The sequence below is a fragment of the Octopus bimaculoides genome, chromosome 2, assembly GCF_046866305.1.
Source record: "Octopus bimaculoides isolate indiv1 chromosome 2, ASM4686630v1, whole genome shotgun sequence".
NCBI classification, from domain to species: Eukaryota; Metazoa; Mollusca; class Cephalopoda; order Octopoda; family Octopodidae; genus Octopus; species Octopus bimaculoides.
The window spans coordinates 89,176,861-89,200,860 of record NC_142929.1 but is presented as its reverse complement, the minus strand read 5'-3'; the positions used below and the strand labels follow the sequence as shown (position 1 = coordinate 89,200,860).

Here is a 24,000-nt window from a genome sequence, read left to right as displayed (position 1 = left end):
ACTGGGATACTTTATTTCGAGAAGACGGATAACAAGGTTCTTACATTCTTTGCTTTAATAAGATTTTAAAGCTGATTGAAAAAATATTAAAATGTCAGCAAAAAACAAGAACCATGTGGAAATAATATGGTTACAAGCACGGCTGCGTAGTTGAGAAGATTACTATGTAAGAGCGTCTTCCCGTTTTCAAGTCCATAGCCGGAATCTCAGTAAAGTGTCTTCTGTCTTAGCTTTCGTGTTGCCAACATCCTAGGAATTTGGTCAACAGAAACTTCATTAAAGACATTCAGTTACACGTATGCACACATTCTTGTGTATCCATGTGTGAGTGTAAAATTATACATATATACATAGATAGATATACTTATACCCACACATACGTACATATACACACACACACACACACACACACACACACACACACACACACACACACACATATATATATATATATATATATATATATATATATATATATATATATATATATATATATATATATATGTTGTCCAATTTAAGGCGGCGAGCTACCAGAATCGCTAGCACACCGGGCAAAATGCTTAGCAGCATTTGGTCCGTCTTTATGTTCGGAGTTCAAATTCAGGTGTGGTCGGCTTTGCCTTGCATCCTTTCGGGGTCGATAAAATAAGTACCAGTTGAACACTTGGATCGATGTAATCGACACATCCCCTCCCCTAAAATTGATATCTTTGTGCCAAAATTTGAAAGTAATATATGTCCCACATCTGGATGTCAAGTTAAAAACACTCTCTAGTCATAAGCGGAGTCAGAAACATGAGGAACACTTGATGGACATAATCTTTAACCAGCGACGCTATGGTTTATACATGAGAATATAAATAAATAAATAAATTACATACCTGAACTGCTTTCGTGTTATAGTCCGATGTCCCACGTACATGGAGCATGTAATGACGTCCAGGGCCAGAAGCCAACAAACTGCTTTTCTTTTCCCAGTTTTCGTGGCTTCCCTTGAAAAGTTGAAAAGGAAATTATGGATGAAGTCTCATCAAAATGAATTGGACATTCGAATATGGTAATTACAGGATAACAATTTCAGAAGACATGCTTCATTATTTCATTTGAGAAATCAAACGTAAAATTATTTTATTTCTTTATATATATACTAGTAGAAATACCCGGCATTGCCCGGGTTAAAGAGAATAATGAAATCTAAAAACGCCGTCTAGACTACGCAACCCTCGACTGTTAGTAGCTACGATACCATATTTCTACATTAATAACTCTCCAATCCATGCCAGCATGGAACATAGACATTAAGTGGAATGCCAGTCTCTCATCTGGGAAGGCCTTGAAATCAATGTTACCAACTGGGGACTATGTGTGACGCAGTGATAATAAAAAGACTCAAAGGAGGTCTGCAACGAAATAATTTTACTCAACACTTTGCAAGTGAATCAGTGGAGGCAAAGATGCGTCTCATTTACTTGACAATTTATGCACCACATTGCAGAAATCACAATGTAAGTATATCTGAAAGGGTAGTCTTACGCTGTTGTACCGTTGAATTACAAATAATGCTCATCTGTTATGTTCGGGTTAAAATTTCATCAACATCAAAAGTATATGAATTTTCATGGGAGTTATGGCCGTTATGCATAGAATATAATTTCCAAATTTCATAAAGATCCATTCAGTACTTTTGACGTAGTTTTGGATAAGAAAACAAATGACTAATGTGTGTGTTTGTGTGCATGTGTATGTGTGTGATGGGTGTATATATGTATAGATATCTGTATGCATGTATATATATGTATATATGTGTACATATTACATGTACATCTATATATATATATATATACATCTACACATATGTATACATATACATGTATGCATATAGATCTATATCTATATATATATCTATACATATACGTGTACATATACATCTATATGTATACATATACATCTCTCTCTCTCTCTCTTTCTCGCTTTCTCTCTCTCTCAAAGTATCTGTCATTACAGTATCGAAATGTGATTGTTTCAGTTAATGGAATAGTTTCATTTTTAAAGTGAAAGTATTTGACATGAGTGTTTTTGTTTCACTTTTGACACGTAATACTTAAATAGTGGAGGAGATATTATGTAGCCGTGGGCTCGAACTCTGCAAGAAGTTAAAAAAATTTTTTACTAAAACACAACTGGAACCCTAAGTAAGGCATGTGTAAAATTTGAATGAAATTGGTTGCGTAGTTCTCGAGTTTTAGGGATTCACACACACACACACACACACACACACACACACACACAGACACATTCTCATTTTTATATATATAGATAACTCAAAGAAACTAGGTGGTTATTCATGTCCATGTGTGGGGGGTGCGTGCGTGCGTGTGCGTGCGTGTATGTGTGCGCGCACGTTTAGTGCGTATATCTGTATGTCTGTGTGTGTGTATTTATGTTTGCACATGCGTGCATGTGTATACATGCGAATGTTTGTGTGTGTGTATGTTCCTGCATGTGTGAGTGGAAGGGAATGTAGTATCTGTCTAAATGATATTCTGAAAGTGACAGCTGATACTGAATAAGAAATAGTTTTGAAATCGGTTGCTGAGATATAAAAGACAATTACATCGTCGGGTTAAAAGAAACTGAGCTTTTGAATTTTGCTTAAAAACTGCACTCCCTTCCTTCACAGAATTTTCGAAGACACGGGGTTTCAGACGAGACCAGAAAAAAGATCGTAATTATTTACTTATACACGTGTACATTTTTAGCTGTTTGTATGCCTGTAGGTATATATGTGTGTATGTATGTGCCTTTTTTGTGACATATATGCTCAAATGCATATATGTGTACCCATGTGCATATTTATGTATATGGATGTGTGTGCAATTTAACGTGCCTAAATAGGTATCATTCTACTATCAATATAAGAGTGCATTTATGCAATAATGTATACAAGTGTGTGTACGCATATTTATATATATATATATATATATATATATATATATATATATATATATATATATATATATATATATATACATATATATATATACATATATATGCATATATATATATACATATATACATATATATACATATATATACATATATACATATATATATATATATACATATATATATATATATACATATATATACATATATATATACATATATATATATATCTATATATATATATATATATATATATATATATATATATATATATATATATATATACATACATATATATATGTGTGTATGTACATCATATATATATATATATATACATACATATATATATGTGTGTATGTACATCATATATATATATATACACACTTTAATAATAAAGCTGCAAAGACACCACAAAAACGAACGGGAATTTGGAACTCTGAATAACAGATTTTATGATGCCTTTGCAGCTTTATTAATAAAGCATATTATTCTACCTCCGGTATTCGAGTGCTGTTTTAGAATCCTTCTCGTTTGGATCAGAGAAAATCTACATTGATTTGTAAATGTATAATAGCGTTGTGCAATGTGTAAGATGCATATTGGTGCAGACATTTAAAATGATTTATCATACATTAAAATTATTATTACATGACGACGGCTGCAAAACGGCCGTCATTCTATGAATATCGACTGGTGAGATAAATATATTCATCTCCCATACCTCTTGACTTTTTATGATGTATAAATTCCTCATGAAATAATCACACACATTGGATCTACTGGATTTCAGCTGTATAGGTCTTCACATTACACTCTTCCGTGTGTAGCCGGGTTCACTAGAGGAGCATTTTTATGATTGGCATAGAATTCTATGATTTCATATATTGCACAACAAATTTGTGTGTGTATTTGTGTGTATGTGTGTGCGCGTGCTTGTGAGTGAGCGTGCTTGCGTACGTGTGCGTGCGTGCGTGTCTGTGTGTGCGTGTGCGCGCGCGCGTGTGTGTACTTACAGAAATTCCTCAGTCCCTGTATCTCACATTTTATTCCACATTTTGCTTTTATGATTAAACTTTACAGTTTATAATTTCTTTCTATATTGCATGGTTTGCCTCCTTGAGAAATTCATTTTCAATTATGAATTTTATTCAGCTCTATATTTCGTTCCTCATGTAATCAATAGGTCATCAAATCGGAAGTATATCTCCAAAGGTTATAATAATATCGAAGATCATTGATACAATTGGTTGCTTTCTACAAGATTTTTACATTTTCTCCTAGATATCTTGTTTCCGTTTCCCTTTTCTACTTCTTTTATATGATTTGTTTTTAAAAAATGGTGTAAACTACTTTATAACGACTGAAACAAGCTTCTCTGTTTATTTCCACAATTTAAAGTAATTTTACAAAGTTTGTTTTTGAATGTTTTCATTGAATGGCTACGAGTTCGGTTGTTTTCATTAAGTAGCTACAAGTTCGAACTCAATTATAAATGCGAGAAAGAGTTTTATTCAGCAGAATTAAGAAATCGCAATGCTGGATTTTCTAACAAATACAATCCCCAAATAACAAATCATATTTAATAGCAGCTTTTTTTAATTATTGTCTGTTCTATTTAATATATTATATATTATAACGCATTTTGTTTTCTTTACTCGTACATATAACGATAAAGTGATATTTTAATTCAAATTCGTCAGCTACATATTAGCTTATGCATTGTTTATATACTTTTTTCTAACGTTTTAAAACGTTATGACGATATATTTTTCTGTTATCTACATGATTCACTTTTGGTGTTAATAATTGAGATCTATATAAATGAGTGGTTTGTAGGTGAACGCAATGTATTCCGATCTCTAAAAATACATTAAAGCTGCTTGTTTATACTCTAAATGTAAAGTCAATATTTTAAATATATACTGTGTTGGTATGTATCTATGCATGTATATATGTGTGTGTGCATATATATATGTATACATATTATATATATATATATATATATATATATATATATATATATATATATATATATATATATATATATATATATAATAATAATAATAATAATCTATGACTGCTTCATTCTTTGGCATGGACGTATAGAGAGACTTAAAGAATTTCAAGCACTTATAAATGGACTTGACATAAACATTCAATTTACAATGGAATATATCCAGCAACTTCCATGCCTTGACATCCAAATTAAGAAATCCAACAAAATAGAAACAGATATATACCATAAGCCCACAGACTCCAAGCAATTATATTATTATTATATATTATTATTATTATTATATATATAAATAATAATAATCTATGGAATAGATTTCTTTGGGGTGAGGTGTCTGAACTCACTAGCCGATAAATTCGTAAGTGCCTTTCCTCTCGTTGGTTTTTGGTGTTGCATGGCCAAAAATTACCGTGAATTTTTTAGAGACACTTTCAAATTTATCAGAATATTGGGCTGAAGAGTCGGAATAGAGTAATTTCATACTCTTAACCGTGAAACGTCGTATCCAATTAACTAAAGGCAGGTTTGTTTTTGATTTTCCCTCCGGTTTTTTGTTCTATGCGTGCCATAAATATCGCCATCCGTTTAGAGAAAAAATTTGTAGTTTAGAATCAGTAGTTCTTTGACTTCTATTTCTAAAGTTTCAGTATGTTGGAGAAGCAACTCAATGCTAATCCCTGTATATTTATGATGATAAATGGTTTTACCGATAAAGGTTTTTCATACTGAACTACTTGGCAAAATTGTTAATTATTAATTCTATTACTAATTGACGATTCCCTGCCCTTATTCTTGTATATATATATATATATGTATGTATGTATGTATGTATATATATATATATATATATATATATATATATATATATATATATATATATATATATATATATATATATATATATATATAAGGAAAATAGGACTAGGTAGAAAATACTAAAATAATTTTATCATGAAGAACATTTTCGTACCAGTTCCAGTCTTTTCGACTTTTTCAACTTAGAGTAAAGTATGAAAAACAATTAAACTGTGGAGAAATTAGATGCAATGTTTTTTAAAATATTTCCAGAGATATCTGGATGACTGCTTCATTCTTTGGCATTGACGTATAGAGAGACTTAAAGAATTTCAAGCACTTATAAATGGACTTGACATAAACATTCAATTTACAATGGAATATATCCATCAACTTCCATGCCTTGACATCCTCATTAAGAAATCCAACAAAATAGAAACAGATATATACCATAAGCCCACAGACTCCAAGCAATATCTAGCGTTCAACTTATGCCACCCAGACACACTAGAATGAATATCCCTTTCAACTTGGCAAAAAGGATTTGTACTGTAGTCGTACCAGGGATATACCACTACATGAACTAAAGGAACTAAAGGATACACTCATCACCAGGAACTACCCACCATCACTAATTGATATAGGCTTTCAACGTGCCCTACAACTCAACATCCACTTACTCAAACATCCTAAATTAAAGAAGGATTTACAACCAAAAGCCCTACCATACATCTCCACACACAACCCTCTTAATAATGAAGCCTTTGACACCATCCTCCAGAACATACCCCTACTAAAAAGGGACTGCAGAATGAATTTAAACCTCCAAACGTACACCATCATAAAGAGCAAAAGACAACCCAAATCTATGAAAAGTCTCCTAACATAAATCCAAGTACACACGGCAGCAACACTGAAACCGTCAGCAAAAAAAAATGTGGCAGTCCTAACTGTGGTCAGCCTAATTGAGAGATTGGAGTTCTCTTTCAAACAGGATCAACGTTTTACAGTGAAAAACAACTTCACATGTGCTTCGGAAAATATAATATATGTATTAACTTCCTCAGGGTGTCGAGAACAATACACAGGCCAAACCAAAAATAGTCTACGCCAAAGGATAACACTACATAGATCCCAGATTAAAATTCGGGAATACAGAAAAATAGCACTCAGTGAACACATCGACATTTGCGCTACTTCCGTACAAACTAACTTCAAAATTTTCTCCTCTATAAATTCAGGGCCGATGCAACCTATAATCAGCACATTATCAAAGAGTCATATTTTATGACAAAATATAAACCCCTTTTGAATGCCTTCACCACAAATGACACTACTACAATAATACCCACGCAAATATTAAAAACGATATATTCAGAACAATTTCAATCACTACTACTATAATGACAACAGGTCATTTTTAGGTTACTTGACCATTTCAGAGCACTTCACCAACACCCTGCTACTGTCGTACCACTCCCGTATTCTTCTTCTTCTTCTTCTTCTTCTTCTTCTTCTTCTTCTTCTTCTTCTTCTTCTTCTTCTTCTTCTTCTTCTTCTTCTTCTTCTTCTTCTTCTTCTTCTTCTTCTTCTTCTTCGTCTTTTTCTCGTTGTCTCTTTCCTCGGCTACCGCTGTTTAAACAATCAAATCCCTCATATTAAATATTTCTACTACCTACCTGTCAAGCCTTCACAAAAGTAAAAGAGAGAGACGTAGAAGATAGATAAATGTCACATGTATTTGAAAACTATGGAAATATTTTTTAAACATTTCATTTAATCTCTCTACAATTTAATTGTTTTTCATGCTTTACTCTAAGTTGAAAAAGTCGCAAAGACTGAAACCGATACTAAAACGTTTTTCATAAAATTATTTTAGCATTTTCTACCTTGTCTTATTTTCTTCATACATATCAACTCATGTGTTACTTTTCAATTTTCTACACACACACACACACACACACACACACACACACACACACACACACACACACGTATACATACATACATGCATACATACATACATACATACATACAGTGATACGATAAAGTTGTAGTATGCTGTCAACTTAACATGACAGTCCCAAGAAGGGAATCATACTACTGCTATTTAGCCCTAGGAAGCTGCACCGCTTTCTGTCGGCCTTGACACATAAATAGCAGTAGTATAATTCCCTTCTTGGGACTATCACGTTAAGTTGACAGCATACAACTACTTTATCATATCACTACTGCTTAAGTCTCTCTGAGAGACCTAGAAATGTATCATTTCTAATTTTGTAATCAGTGAATGTGTTTCACTAGAATTGTTATATGATTATGAGAGCTTGACAGGCATCTTCAGCCAGCAAGTCATGCTATTCCAGGCTGATGACGAGCAAAAACTCAGAAACATGTGCCTGGATGCAGGTTTGGCTGGGTGGAGGCGCTTGTCTCACCCTCGTACGCATAAGGACACAGGAAATGTATCAAGGCCGACAGGAAGCGGTGCAGCTTGCTAGGGCTAAATAGCAGTAGTATTATTCCCTTCTTGGGACTGTCACGTTAAGTTGACAGCATACAACTACTTAAATATATATGTGTGTGTGTGTGTGTGTGTGTGTGTGTATGTGTGTGTACGGTATACAGTTATGAGCTACTAACAGTTTCACGCATTGGAGATATCTAAGAAAGTCTAGGAAAGATTTTGCTTCAACTATATCTCTAATGGATGAAATTAGTAGTAACTTGTAACTGTATATTATGTACATTAAATGAAATGTATCTTTCATTGGATGCAGTACGCTTTTCTTGATCTTACAATAATGGAAAATTTAACTATGTATGCATGTAGGTATATATATATATATATTCGTTTATTCTTTTACTTCTTTCAATCAGTTGACTACAGCCATGTTGGAGCACCTCTTTGAAAGATCTTAGCAAAACGAATCGACCCCATGAATTATTCTTTAAGCCTGGTACCTGTTCTCTCGGACTCTTTCATCGAATCGTTAAATCACTAGGACGTAAACACACCAACACAGATTGATGGCGTTGATGGGGGACAAATGCAGACACAAAGGCGCACATTACGTAGATATATACACATACATATATATATATATTTAACGACGGGCTTCTTTCAGTTTCCGTCTACCATATCCATTGACAAGGCTTTGGTCGATCCGAAGCTATAGTAGAAGATACTTGTGCAAGGTGCTATGCAGTGGGACTGAACTCAGAACAAAATGGTTGGGAAGCAAGTTTCTTACCACAGGGGTACGCCGGCGTCTTTATATTATATATTAAGATAGATAGATAGATAGATAGATAGATAGATAGATAGATAGATATTGTGATGAAAATCTTAATAGATTGCAAGTATGAAATAAAATGTATAAACATAAGTACAAGTACAATGGAGTACATTTCTGCTTTGAATGTCAACATTTCGAAATTAAAATTTTATTTTCCTCCTATTTTACCACATAGATTTAGTCCGTCTCCATTTTTTTGATAAACATTTCTTCATTCCGAAACATTGGAACGCAAGTTAAAAATTCTAACCAGAAAATTTGTATTAGTTTGGTTTTCTATATTTCACCGGTGTGGCATTCTTAAACACCAGTACTTTATATCACAGCGTTTTTTATCAACTACATATATGTGCGTACACGCTTATGTGTGTGCGTATGTGTGTGCGTGTGTGCCTATGTATATATATATATATATATATGTATGTATATATATGTGTGTCTCTGTGTGTTATGTATGTACATATGTGTGCGTGTATGCACGTATGCACGTATGTATGAATGGAGGGGTTGATGAATGGATCTTGATGTTTTAATGACTTGTTAGATATGAAGTATTTTGTATGGTTCCATATGTAACTATTTCAATTGTCTATTTTCATTATAAAAGAATGGAAAGAAAATGATGTTCCATAATGAATGGATGAATCTTTGTAATACATGGAAGTTATATAATGTTGAACTTTGATAAACTGCTGCAAAATATATGTTTATTATGTTGTTCGTATTTTTCTATACATAAAATTGAGGCACATTTTCCAATACCGTTGATAGTATATACTTGACTGGAAGAGCTGCAAAATAGTGTAGGTAGACTGTTAGCCCAGATACTGTTATGAAAAACAATTTAACTATAGTGTTATTACATATGACTGCTTTTGTGTTTCTGTCAGGAGAGAAGAAATTTGCTACGACTCTGTATAGGGCTTCTGAGACTGACAGAAGGGAGATAGGAAGGTATTGTAACCCAAAGACCTGTCCTAAAGGCAACTAAATTGCTGAGTAATGATGTTACACGGGATGACGCATTAGATCTACGTCTCACAAAGCATGGCGGATTTGAACTCAGAGCAAGGCATCTAGTCCAACATTCTTATAATGCCGTCAATCTATTGAAAGGCAAAGTTGATTTCAACTCAGAGAGCAAAGAGTTGAAACACATACTAGTGTAACTGTAATGATATATATCAAAAGTGTGTATACCGTACACACATATCTCACGTCTATTTTCATTCCTCCACTTCATTCTCTATTTCATATTTTATCTAGAATAACTATTGCTTAACCATTTTCTCACACCGTCTCCAAAGAAGGGATATATAAAATACCTCGGAAACAGCTGTAAGACCTTCTATCTATAAATATTCTGAACTCTTTCACAGTCTTGCATTTTTATCTCATTCTGTTAATTGATATATATATATATATATATATATATATATATATATATATATATATATATATATATATATATATATATATATACATAGATAAATATATATGCATAGTATATAAAGACTAAAGCTTTCCAAAGTTACAAGATCTATTTAGCAATTTACAATGTTCGAGTTCGGTTGAACATCATCTCAAATTTTGATATCTGACCTAGTTCTCTCTCTTTCTCTGTGTGTGTCTTCGTGTGTGTGTGTGTGTATGTGTGTGTGTGTTTACCTCTTTTGTATTTTTATATCCATCCATGTATTTATCTATCAATCTATATATCTATTTCTATGTACATATATATCTATCTACTTATCTATCTATATATACTAATATATCCACCTGATTTACTGCGAAGAGTATAAAAGTGGAAGTGACTGTTAATCTATAGTGATGACGCACGAAGTTGAAGAAACACATACACACGTTGTTTTCGGATTTAGATACAGAAGAAAAATGAAATATTACATATCTTAAATTTAACTCTATAAGTTCATCGTTCAGATACTCTTCTTTAAAAAGTATGAAATAGTTTTCACCATCCCTCTGTTATACAAGAAAAATGAAATAGCTAGTCAACAAACCACTTGATATCATTTCAAATTAATTATAATTTCTTCCTATTTTGATTTTCCAAAGAAAGAAAGTGGGGAAAGACAAGAAAGACAGAGGGAAAGAGAGAATGGTCAGAGCTATAGAGAGAGATTTGGTGTTTCCCAATAGTTGTTATATGCAGTATTATGGAATACGAGATACTAATAGGATCAGAATAGTTCTATGTGTATAATACTAAATGTAAATACATCATAGACAGTCATGCTGCTGCTATTTTCGTCAACAGGAAAATTACATGTGGTATAACATACACAATATACAGATAGATAGATAGATAGATAGATAGATAGATAGATAGATAGATAGATAGATAGATGTGTGTATGTGTATGTAAATATATGTATGGGTGTTTGCATGTTTGCGCGCGTTCGATGGGACCAGCAGACCAGCCTGGTTTCGGGCTATTTCTGCCTCCCTTCTGGTACTAGACACAGCAGCTAGAGATGTGTGTGTGTGTGTGTGTGTGTGTGTGTGTGTGTGTGTGTGTGTGTGCGTGTGTGTGTGTGTGTGCGCGTGTGTGCGAGCGACGGGACCAGCAGATCATCCTGGTTTTGGACTATTTCTACCTCTCTTTAATACTGGACACCTCATCTACTGGAGATTGCAATATACATAATTTCAAGCGACGATAGATGGTGGCAGCGGTTCGCTTCCCTACTCGCAATATCTAGGATGCAGCTGTGCGTCGTTAACCAGCCTGGGGAGATGTCCTCTTGGATTAAAAACTCGTAGTAAAATCTGTTCTAACGCACAGCCATGTTGAACTGCCTACGAACATTACTTACACACACACACACACACACAGACATATATATATATACATATATTGTGTGTGCATGTGTGTGGGGGTGGATCGGACTCCTAAACGGAGAAGAATTGGAGCGAGGCTGCAGACAGGGCGGAAGCTCTAGTTCGGACTTCTTCCGGACGGGCTCTCTTCTTGAATGGAAGGCGGTGGTACAGGTGTTTATTGCATTTGTAATCACCTACCGCCTAACGATGTCCCTTGCCCCGACTCGTGGCTAAACAATTTGGGGCACCTCCTTTTCCGCTTATTGTGGAAGGGAGGAAAGCCACTTGTAAGGTGCTCCGTCTGCTGCCAGGAACCGCTAAAGGGCGGGTTAGGAATGCCCGGGATTATGATGCGCAAATATGCGTTGAAGCTGAGACATCTCTGGCGCTATCTGGAGGGTGACAAGGTGTGGAATCCGCTGGCAGAGGAATTCTTTCGGCAACCAGCCTCTTTGGAGAGATTCAAACCCGGTTTTATTAAAAGACACAATCTGACAGAATGGCAAAAGGAGTGTCGATAGGCACAAGATCCACAAGACGGCCAAGGTGGGAATACCACCTCTGTTTTGTATAGAGGGATGGTAGAGTTTAAAAACGATGCCACCGACATGTCTAAGATGTGGGCTGGACGATGAAACCATCCTGAATGCTTTTGTACACTGTCGGAAGCTTTTAGGCTTGATAATTTACGTTGAACACGTATTGTCACGCCTAGACAGAGTACAGCTATTGTCTGAATCTATAACAAAGATTGTGCAGCCCACCAGACTCTCGAAGGAAGGTGAGGCATGTTTTCTCCTTACATTGGAAGTGTTGAAAGAGTGTGTTTGGAAGACAAGACTGCAAGGACTCGTGACGGGAACCTTCATCTCTGGCCCCGGATTGCTCATTTTTTCAGATATCACCTGAAGAGCAAGATAGTGCTGGAGAGGAGACGACTGTCGCGAAGTGTGTTTGAGAAAAGATGGAAGGCTGTGGTAAGAAAAGTGGGTGCAAGTGACCCGGCTTAATCTCCATGGAGAAAGATAAAGGTGTAGTCGATGGGCTTTTCGCCCATCAGAATGAATCCCCACCCCTGGCTAAAAAATATAAAACTATATATTATATATTATATATTAATTCGTACGATCATCAACATTTTAAAATTAAGTTTCATTCGAACTCACATTAACATTTATCTGTTTGTTCTGTCTAGTTTGTCCCTTCTGTGTTAGATAATCATTATCTTAAAGAAAGCATCTCAACCAGACTCGTGTTGGAATTTTTGGCTGCTGCGCTTTGTCAGTTCCTGTTTTGTTATACATCTAATGTTTTATTATTATTCCGTTTTATTTTTGTTGCACTTGTGAGGATTGAACCTTTGTTGATCTGCTAACGGTAATTTTCGTCCTGCGGGACAGAAAATTCTGATATATTGTTGGCGAACTGTGAACTTTGATTTTTACCCTTTGCAGGGTAAAAAAAAAAAAAAAAATTATTTTGTTAAAATATTATTTTGGCAAAAAATTATTTTTTGTCAAACATCTTAGAAAACTTATTTTTGTGTCGAATTTATTCCTTTTGAAGGAACTTGTGTTTATTCACTGGATTATGATTTGATGTCATGTGTAGACTTCCCAGAGATAGAAAAGTTAAATGAAAATGAAAAAGACAGTGTAAAACAAGTGCAAAAGGAGAGACCAAGTTTCTTTCGGCTGCGGTCGGCGGCATCATGGTGACATTAAAAGTATCAATGGCCTAGCTGTTTAAATACAGAAATCTGGTAAAGAAAACGGGGAACGAGGCAAAGTTACCCCCTCCCCAAGAAATACTGCAACATATAGCAATCAAGACTGTAGTCTATAAGACATACAGTTTTAAGGGAAAAAGAATCGTGTCATGTAAGAACGAGGCAATAGAAAAATGTATGGCACCAATTTGGAATAAAGTACGTCGGTCGCCAACGAGAACACAGCAAAAAAGCTGTCAACAATGACGTTGAAAAACGAAGAAATAATACTTTTACCAACTTATTTGGGCAGAGGAACTGCCAAACTTAAAGTAGAAGAGATTCCGGTGGGATTGGACGTGTTATGGATAGCGGCAGCCATTACATATGATATGGAGGAGAGAATGACAATATTACAAATGCAAAAAAAGGAGACGGAGAACTGGAAGAGCCAGTCCCTTGAGATTGTGGTCCAAGCCAGCCCCGAAGTCCTAGAAGGATTGCCCGACAGTGTGTTTATATGGGAGAGGATGAGTGTAAGAGTTGACGTTGAGGGGCGTAGACCGCGCTGCTTTAAGTGCAGCGAAAAAGGTCACGTCCGCTCAGAATGTAAAGAAAAAACAGTGAAGCCCCTCCCCTACAAGAACAAAAAAAATGCAGAGTAGAAAGAAAATCAACAGAAGAAAACAGCAAAAGCCCCCTAAGAAATCAATCAAATAAGGCAAGAGACACCACAAACTTCGGAAGAAGATATGTAATTTACAACAGTAAAATCCCAAAAAGGAAGAAGGCCTCAGCCCCAGACTCCCCACCCCATACAAAAAAACAAACCATCAAAAGCTACTTCAGACACACAAGAAAAAACTCCCCACACCATGCCCTTGTTAAAATCCATTTCTCAATCCCACCCCAAAACACAGAACAAAATAGTATCATTCAGTGACAGCAATGCAGTTTTATCCAGAATCATTCGTGCACATCATAAGGCTCAAGTTTAAAAAGCAAGTAAAGTCATGCCACCTCACATCCGGATAGTTAGGATGGAGGTAGGACTATTTAACGAATTAAAACCAGATACGCAAATGACATAATGGACGTAAGACTAGAGATGGCCGGCGGGAGTTTTAAGGTCAGTCCAGCGGCTACACCACGGAAGGAAAAGAATGGGGAGGAAGCTGAATTTGTGCAGCCCCTCCCCAAACTAAAAATGTAAGTACAATTTACTATGGAGATTAAGCTAGGGTGCATAAATGCGCGTGGCCTAGGGTCGAAATGGAAAAACACTTGTCTCCTGACCGACCTTAGGTCACTAAATATAGATGTATGTGCTGTAACGGAGTCCAAGCTGAGCGGACCACAAGCGTTCTCGCCCCTTCTAAATGGATACGAGAAATTTATTTCTCCTAGTCGGAGTGGGGGCATGGTGGTCTTATTCAGGAAAAACTTGGATGTGCAGGTAAGTACAGTCTTTCTGGATCCAGAAGGTAGGCTGGTCATTTTGGATGTGACACACGTAAGTAAACAGTCCTTCAGGTTGGTAGCTGTCTACACACCAAAACAGTGTAGACAGGCTAGTTTTTACCAGGACCTGGAGAGTTTCTTAGTGACTTCGAAAACTCTAGGTTTACTAGGACACTTTAACACTATTTTCGACGCACGGGTGGATAGTGTTGGTTCGAACGATAGAAGGAGAAGTCCTGGCCTCCAAAGGTTATTAGGGAACTATAATCTATTAGACTGGATGACCGCTAATTCCACATTAGACGTAGTCTAATAACGACGGTTCACTCAGATCTTATATAGATAGCATATTTGTTAGGGATAGAGATAGGGATACGTTTAGTTGTCGACACTTTTGTTGTGTTCCCTACACGGATCACAAGTTTGTGACGTGTAGGGTGTACATAGTTAAGTGTCATAGGCAGGAACCAGGGTACTGGAAGATGAACAAGTCTATTTTGACTTGTAAAACCTTCCGTACCCGGGATAAGGAGTTAGTACAGATGGTTTTAACCGGTGCTGGTGTGCCCTCAAAAGAGCCATTCGTTCTGAGTCTATTCGATTCAGCAAGCACATAAGTCGAGATAAGACTAGAGTAGAAGAGATTTTAATTAAGGAATTAGATGAGGCCATGGAATCTGGCTCTGCATCTCGGGTGGTGGAGGCGAAAGCGGTTTTTTTACTGTCATCTCAAAACCAAACATGAAGGTTGTAGAGTCAGAGCTAAACTTCGTGCTGTGGGGAGAGAGTCAGAGCTAAACTTCGTGCTGTGGGTGTAGAGTCAGAACTAAACTTCGTGCTGTGGGCACGTCGTGTGGAGAGTCGGAGAGGCAGAGAAGCCTCTATTAAGTTTTAACAGACGAACAGGAGCGTTCGATGGAAAGACAGGATGAGATGCTAAAGGATTTCACCAGAATTTCGCGTTGTTGTTCGGGGAGAGTGGTGGGCTGGACCATGGGGAGCCCCTAAGGGACTTCCTCGCCGGCAGGCTGTGACTCTCGGCGTGGGGAGGCGGAATGATGTGAAGGGTCGATTACGGCTACGGAGGTTGAAGAGGTACTGGCTGAGTGCACCAGGGACAAATCGCCGGGGCTGGATGGTCTACCCTATGAATTTTATTGTATTTTACCGGACTTGTTCGGGAACTTGCTGGCCTGCGTCTACATCAACTGGCAGCAGAATGGAAGGATTCCCAGCTCTGTGAGTCGACGAGGACGCTTATCAGAAAAGACCAGAGCAAGGGGAACCATATCAGTAATTTTAGGCCCATAACGCTACGTAATGTAGAGTTAAAGATTTTGGCTAAGGTGCTAGCTAAGAGGTTGGCGCGAGTCGTGGAGAAACTTGCTGGGAGGGTGCAAGTTTGTGCCCTCCCAGGCAGGTCAATCCAGGACAATCTCCATTTCTTGCGCTACACTTAAGACAGGGTGGGTAAATTATCCGGTAAAGGTGGGGCACTGGTCCATTTAGACCAGAGTAAAGCTTTTGATAGGGTAGACCACTAGTACCTGCCGGCAGTTCTCGAGGCGGCTGGAATGGGCCCGGACTTCCGTGGTGCCGGCATCTAATCTACAGTTCAGATAAATGGTTACCTGTCGGTGCCTTTTAGAATCGAACGTTCGGTTCGTCAGGGGTGCTCCCTGTCTCCGCTCCTGTACGTATTGGCTCTTGAGTCATTGCTGCGGAGGTTGGATAGTTTGGTGGGGCATCCCCAATGAATTGGGATGTGGTAAGTTTGTTTCTGCTTATATGGATGACGTCACCATCACCGTATCTGATGAAGCTCAGCTACCTTGTGTAGAGGATGCAATCAAAGGATACAAGGCAGTGGCAGGGGCAAAAATTAACAAGGTTTAGTCCATCGGTTTGCGGCTCGGCACCTGGAGTGTCAAGACGATACCGTCCAGTGTCGTGGGACACTGGATGAAAGGTCCTGTTAAGTTGCTTGCGATCTGGTTTGGACCAGATTCCCAGACGGAGAAGAATTGGAGTGAGGTGGCGGACAGGGTAGCGGCCCTAATCTGGACCTGGTCTGGAAGGGCGCTATCTCTGATAGGGAGGGCGGAGGTGGTGCAGGTGGATAACTACCAGAAATCCCTGACCTGGCAGTGCTATAGGAGTGCTTTACCTGTTCGAGCGAAACTGTCTAGGCATAGGATTTCTGTGTCACCGGCTTGCCCAAGGTGAGGGCAGGATGATAAAACCGTTCTGCACTCCCTTGTACAGTGCCTGGAGCTTTCGGGGTTGATAGTTTATGCAGAACACGTGCTGTCGCATCTAGGAAGAGTACAGCTATCGGCTGAGTGCATGGTTAAGATTCTAGCGCCACGCAGACTATCAAAGGAAGGTGAAACATGTTTTTTAAGCACCATTGCAGTGTTGAAAGAGTATATATGGAAAACTAGAATGAAAGGAGTCGCGACGGGAATATTTATCTCCGACCCTAGTTTGCTATATTACTTCAGATATCATCTGAAGAGCAAGATAGGGCTGGAGAAAAGACGCCTGTCGCAAAGTGTATACGGAAAAAGAGGGAATGATCTGGAAAGGAAGTTGAGTGTGACGGACCCTGCTTAATTCATCCGTAGTAAAAGCATACGGTGTACCCGGTGCACTTCACGGCCAAAGTGTAAAATTTTAATTATATCTCAAATAAATCATCATATTTTAAAATTTCATTAAACGAACTCATAAATACTAATTGTTTGTAACGTCCTGTATTGTCCCTTCTATGTATTGATGTTGTATTATCATAATAAAGAATTAACCTCTAGCAAATGAGGTGTCCAGTACTGAAGAGAAACAGAAATAGCCCGAAACCAGGCTGATCTGCTGGTCCCGTCGCTTGAAGGTAGTAGAGGTTTGCTCCCCTGCTCGCAATATCTTGGATGTAACTGTGCATCATTAACCAGCTAGAGGAGATATCCTCTTGGATTAAAAAATCGTAGTAAAATCCGTTCTAACGGACAGCCATGTTGAAGTGGCTACGAACATTACTTATACACACACTCACACACATGCACACACACCCACACACACACACACATACATACATATATATATATATATATATATATATATATATATATATATATATATATATATATATATATATATATATATATATATATATATTAATGTGTGTGTGGGGGGGTGAAAGTGGGCTTGGAAGGATATACTATCCGAGCGGATACTGTATTAGTTCTCAGTTAAGTTTCAGTTGACGGCTAGCCACAACGATCAGTGTCTAACATCTGTGACTACAATTAGTAGTTGGTCGCTCTGTGAATTCTTTTGATGGACAATTCCATGCACTCTTCGCTGGACGGTAAAAATTTCTGGAGTATATATTAATGATAATAGAGTATGGAGATTCGTACATCCATAAACTTTATTTTAAAGTTATATACAGCATATTATAATGACCTACACGTGTTTCCGCTGTTCTAAATACAGCTGTTCTAAATACAGCCTTGCAATATTTTCGGTGCAGCCTCATCAGGGTCCGTCCATTTGATCATCCTCGAAGTGAACTAAATTGAAGGGAACCATCACACGCAATCCTCTTTGAACAATTAATTATTCTGTAAGTATTTTCTTTCCAGAGTAAAATAATTTTGCACTGTCGCGTTACCGAAGCCTGGAGCTTCGGTTTCGGTTGTACCACATTCTAAGAAACATAAATTTATTGCAAGTATTGCAAGTAAGTGGTGTTAGCTAAATAGTACGGAATGAACAGCGAGTTCAGTACACTAGTTTACACAGGAATCAAAACTCACATTTCAAAATCTTTTTCCAATAGCTTAACGTTATTGTATAGAGCAGGTAGTTATGCCAAAGAAAACCCAACGGGACAAAGAAAGTTCACGGTGTTCACCATTAAATAACACTGTTTAAACAATTTCAAGTATTACATAATCTCAAAGTTAGACATACCAAAAGAATAACCATTTTCCCTTTAAAGATGGTCATCAAATGTGGCGGTTCTTTTCCTTGAATTACTCTGACCTGTAAAAAATCATCTTATAATTAATAAATTCTTAAAATTCATTTAAACTAATTATTCATGTATAGTTTTGGTACAATGTTATATATATGGTATGAAGAGATTTAATCAATTCAGTTGACGCCTATTATTGATAAATGGTGCTTAAGTTATCGGTTCTGCTTGAATGAGAAGTGTAACTAGTACTGACGGGATGTGACTCTTAAAACCAACGCCGCGTGCCTAAATTCTTCAAGCTATTTAGGCTTCTTTTACTTCCACCACCCAGTTTTCACATTAAAATTAATATCATCTTCACTACATTAGTAATAAATAATATATTTATTTTCAAAATGTTGATTATGATTTCAAATTTTCGCCGAAGAAGATTTATCAGACGGTGAAACAATAATTTACTACTTATCAGTTAATGAGAAATATACAGTATATCGCACGATATTATATGGTAAATGTTAATCATACTCTAATTAAAGTTAAAAATTATAATCCAAATCATATAATTATGTAATTGTCTAATTAATGTAATTATATAGCACTATGAGCAATAGTGTTTAATTTGCAAAGTAGTTTCCATTCTTGTTTAGTGAAATTTAACTTTACCTACATCATTATCATCATCACTTTTACATCTGTTATTCCGTGCTAGCATAGCCTAGACGAGTTGTTATGAGACGAGTCAGTACGTATTCGGAATAGTTGCCTTTTAGACGGGTTGAAAACCACGTCTCCCTCATAATTTCCATGTTCAGAATGTTTTCTATGACTGAATTTTTTTCCCGTTACCAACCAGTGATTTTTTTTCTTCTTTTTTTTTCTTGTGGCACTAGCACAGTATAGAGGTTTTATATTCTCAGTAGAACTGAAGAACCCTCTCAATCTTACGTCATCTTCGTTCAGTTGCTAACTCTTTCATTTGGTGTACTTGGTGAATTTCATCAATAGAGAGGTCACTTTGCTTCCGGTAAGAAGAGCCCTTCTACTTCATATTATCTAACTAGCGAATAACATTGTTGAGAAACGCGTATAACGATATTTTATTCACCTATGTTAAATGTTAAAATTATTTTGTCTCTTTGAAATAGAAACCAAAACATGTTTTAGCGACTGATGGAAGGCCAGGTTTATATCATCCAGTAATAGCTACTCCACATTAGGCCAGGTTTATACTATCTGGCAATAGATATTCCACATTAAGTCAGGTTTAAACCATCCGGCAATAGCTATTCTACATTAATTAGGCTATTTATAACATTGTGATTGGAAATACAAAACAGGAAGTCTTTTTGCCTCTTATTTCATCTTGCTGTTTAACCAAAAGTCAACTCTAATTTAGCAGGACTAAGATCAAAGTCATTCCAGCCGAGATCAGCCCAGCTTTCAATCAAACGTAGTATATCCAGATCAATAACATAAAGTCAAGATTAATTCTTTCTTCCAAAACCTAAAGTATTGTTCTAATGTTAGAAATTCTTATTATCGGTTTGGTAATAGTGAAATGTTAAAACGGTAAAGTGTTGGTCAAAGTTTTTTTTTTAATAGTTTATAAATGAAGAGTATAATTGGTCCTGTGCTGAACACAAAGACAGGATGTTGTTCTCTGAAGAAATATAATGCAGAAGTGCGAGTTAAATAGACTTAGCCAAACTCAAATATGAAATGAATTGTAGTAGTTTGTGTTATCAAGCATTAATTCTATTTCGAAGCTGACATTGTATTTTATTCCCTACGATATCTATAAATGATAACTAATCTTGTATCTGAGATATATTCTGATTAATTAAATACTTCCTTACCAATACTTAAACACATGGCATAAAAACTAGTTATTATGATACATGTATTCAGGCCAGCGAGAAAACCTTCACATGGCCACAAGCCCTACTAAAAATAGCAACTGAATTCATTAAAATTACAACATACTATTTAAAAGGGTAGGGGGACATTGAATAATCTAGCCCTTGATATTCAGAAACATAGGATAGTCCTGTGAAGGCTATCAATTGAAGACGACAAGTGTCTTAAATAACGTCAAAGATATTTGAGGCAAATAAAATCGAACTGTCTGTAGCCATTGACTTTATTAGAAATAGCAACCAAATCTATTAATCTTGGAAAGGAACTGCAGAAAAGGAACTTACGACGGTCTCTTAAGAGCTAGTTATTGGAAGAAATTGAATGCAAGACGAAAATCTAGCTACTTCAGAGCAGTATCAAGAACAGATCTATTCTAATTACAAAAATAGAACAAAATACCTGAAAGTATCAAAAACGGGAGGTTGATCTAAATGTTTAATAATTACATTATTTTCTTCTAGATCTAATTTGCAGACGAGATATTTAATACCACAAATATTTGATAAATACCTGCATTACATTATGACCGAGTGTTTCTTCCAGTTCTGTTACTCTAAGAGACACAACTCTTTGATCTTCTAAATTTGATTCAATACCCTGATTTTAAGAAATGAACAGCTTTATTAAATGATGGCAGAATAATAAAACAATTATAAACTTAGCTTTGATTTTATTTAGTTAATCTATATTGCGCTATTTCATTAATCCAGAAGTATGTATAATGTACAACTACACAAATATAGAATATGTGGAGATAAAGCGAAATTAAAATATATAATTAAAGATTGCATATGTATAATTAAACGGTGAAGCTAAAAGACGAATGAAATTAGTCAATGCAGTCGTATTCTTCATTAATATAATGTCTCTTGAATTACCATGCTATATATGAAATAACACACACACATACAAACACACACACATGCACAGACACATAGATAGACACACATAAAGACAATGCACGAAGACATACACACACACATGCACAGACACAACCCTTACACGCGCGCGCACAGATAAATAGATGGATACACAGACAGACAGACAGGCAGACAGACAGACAGACAAACAGATAGATTGATAGATAGATAAATTGGCAGTTAAATATATTGATGTGCTATATGTGTGTGTAGATAAATAGAGAGAGGAAGAAAGGCGATATATATATATATATATATATATATATATATATATATATATATATATATATATATATATATATATATACTCGAAAAGACAGCCGGAAGAAAGAAGTGTATTTTGACAGAACTCAAAATGTAAGAGACAAGATGTCGCCGCTGATTAAATTTTGATCAGAGAGCCACTGATACCGTTGCTTCGGTGAACAAAAAAAACTCTTAATCCACAGCTCAATACCCTGGTGTGTGTTTGTCAGTATGTATTCATGAAAACTAATTAATATTTTAGGTTAAGAATAACATTAACATAATATAACTTACCAACCAGTAATATACAATATATTTCTCTTGTGTTTTCACTCTGTATGTATAGACAATGACATAGCAATCACCATTGAAAAACTGTCCAAACTGTTGTTTAGTGACAGGCATTAAATTGTAATTTTGAAATCGATAAACCTAAAAGTACAGAAAAAATGGAGAAATGTTATATAGCTACATAATCTTTTTAAGAATTTGATTATAATTGATTGTAATGCATTTGTGTGTGTGTGTATGTGCCAGTGCATATGCGAGTGTGGGTGTCTGGGTACGCACACGCATATATACGTGTCCCGCTGTGTGTGCGTGTTTGCATGTATCTGTGAGTTGGGTTGTGTGTGTGTGTGTATATGTGTGCGTATGTGTGTGTGTGTGTGTTTCTGGATCTGCAGGTGCCTCAGAGTGCGTGCGTACGTACATATACATATTTTTCCACAAATAGATCTAATTACATTTCGGACATAGATTTTTCCTACATAAATCTGCATCGACTTTCTCATTGATGATGCCACTTCCTATAAAGGTACAAATGTAATTCTTTTCCAAATAAATTGCACTTCGTATCCAAGGCTCCGACAAAGCTATAAGCTGTAATCTAATGACTTTCTTAAGATAATCGTTTATTCCTTCGTCATTTCTCTTTCTTATTGCGTTTATGTGTTTGTGCAGTGGAGGCGCAACGGCCCACTGGTTAGGGCAGCGGACTCGCGGTCATAGGATCGCGGTTTCGATTCCCAGACCGGGCGTTGTGAGTGTTTATTGAGCGAAAACATCTAAAGCTCCACGAGGCTCTGGCAGGAGATGGTGGCGAACCCTGCTGTACTCTTTCACCACAACTTTCTCTCACTCTTACTTCCTGTTTCTGTTGTGCCTGTAATTCAAAGGGTCAGCCTTGTTACACTGTGTCACGCTGAATATCCCCGAGAACTACGTTAAGGGTACACATGTCAGTGGAGTGCTCAGCCACTTGCACGTTAATTTCACGAGCAGGCTGTTCTGTTGATCGGATCAACTGGAACCCTCGATGTCGTAAGCGACGGAGTGCCAACAACATATGTGTTTGTGCGCGCGCGCGTGTCTGTATGTGTGTGTGTGTGTGTGTGTGTGTGTACTTTGAGGTATAGACAATTATTTCAGGCTGTTATTCTTTATCGGTAATCCTTCGAATAAGTATCTGTTCTTAAACACACGCTTTGACCACTGTCAACAGTTGAAAACGTTCTCTCTTTTATCCCTCAATTCCTGAAGTACTAACGTTCTTTGACGAAACGAGAAAGTATTTCGAGAATTTCCTCCAGATTTTATTTATTTACATCTTTAATAAAATGTTTCTCTTCATAAAACAGTGTTTAATAAGTCTGTTTATATGACATCGATGATTTCTAAAAAGAATGAAATAGTGATATACATGATTTTCACCAATAAAAAAATTGTAAGAACCTCGTTATACATCAACACAAAAATGAATTTCATGTTTCCTTTTCCTCGCAACTCCTTCATTTTAAATTCAAATCTGCCTCTTATTGTACAGAATTTAGTATTTCCTTTGCAACAGCAGCGATCAATAGTGAAAC

The 24,000-nt window shown here is 36.4% G+C and overlaps 1 protein-coding gene across 1 annotated transcript in view; it reads right to left on the bottom strand.

Annotated features, from left to right (window-relative positions):
• The window catches only part of LOC106875763 (villin-1), a 168,682-nt gene that overhangs the window by 35,920 nt on the left and 108,762 nt on the right, over positions 1–24,000 (bottom strand). The window contains exons 15-18 of the mRNA XM_089338668.1: positions 22,427–22,564; positions 21,477–21,563; positions 19,043–19,114; positions 882–992 (exon numbers count right to left, since the gene is read on the bottom strand). Of these exons, the coding sequence (XP_089194794.1) occupies positions 882–992; positions 19,043–19,114; positions 21,477–21,563; positions 22,427–22,564 (408 nt within the window). The remainder of the gene's footprint in view (positions 1–881; positions 993–19,042; positions 19,115–21,476; positions 21,564–22,426; positions 22,565–24,000) is intronic.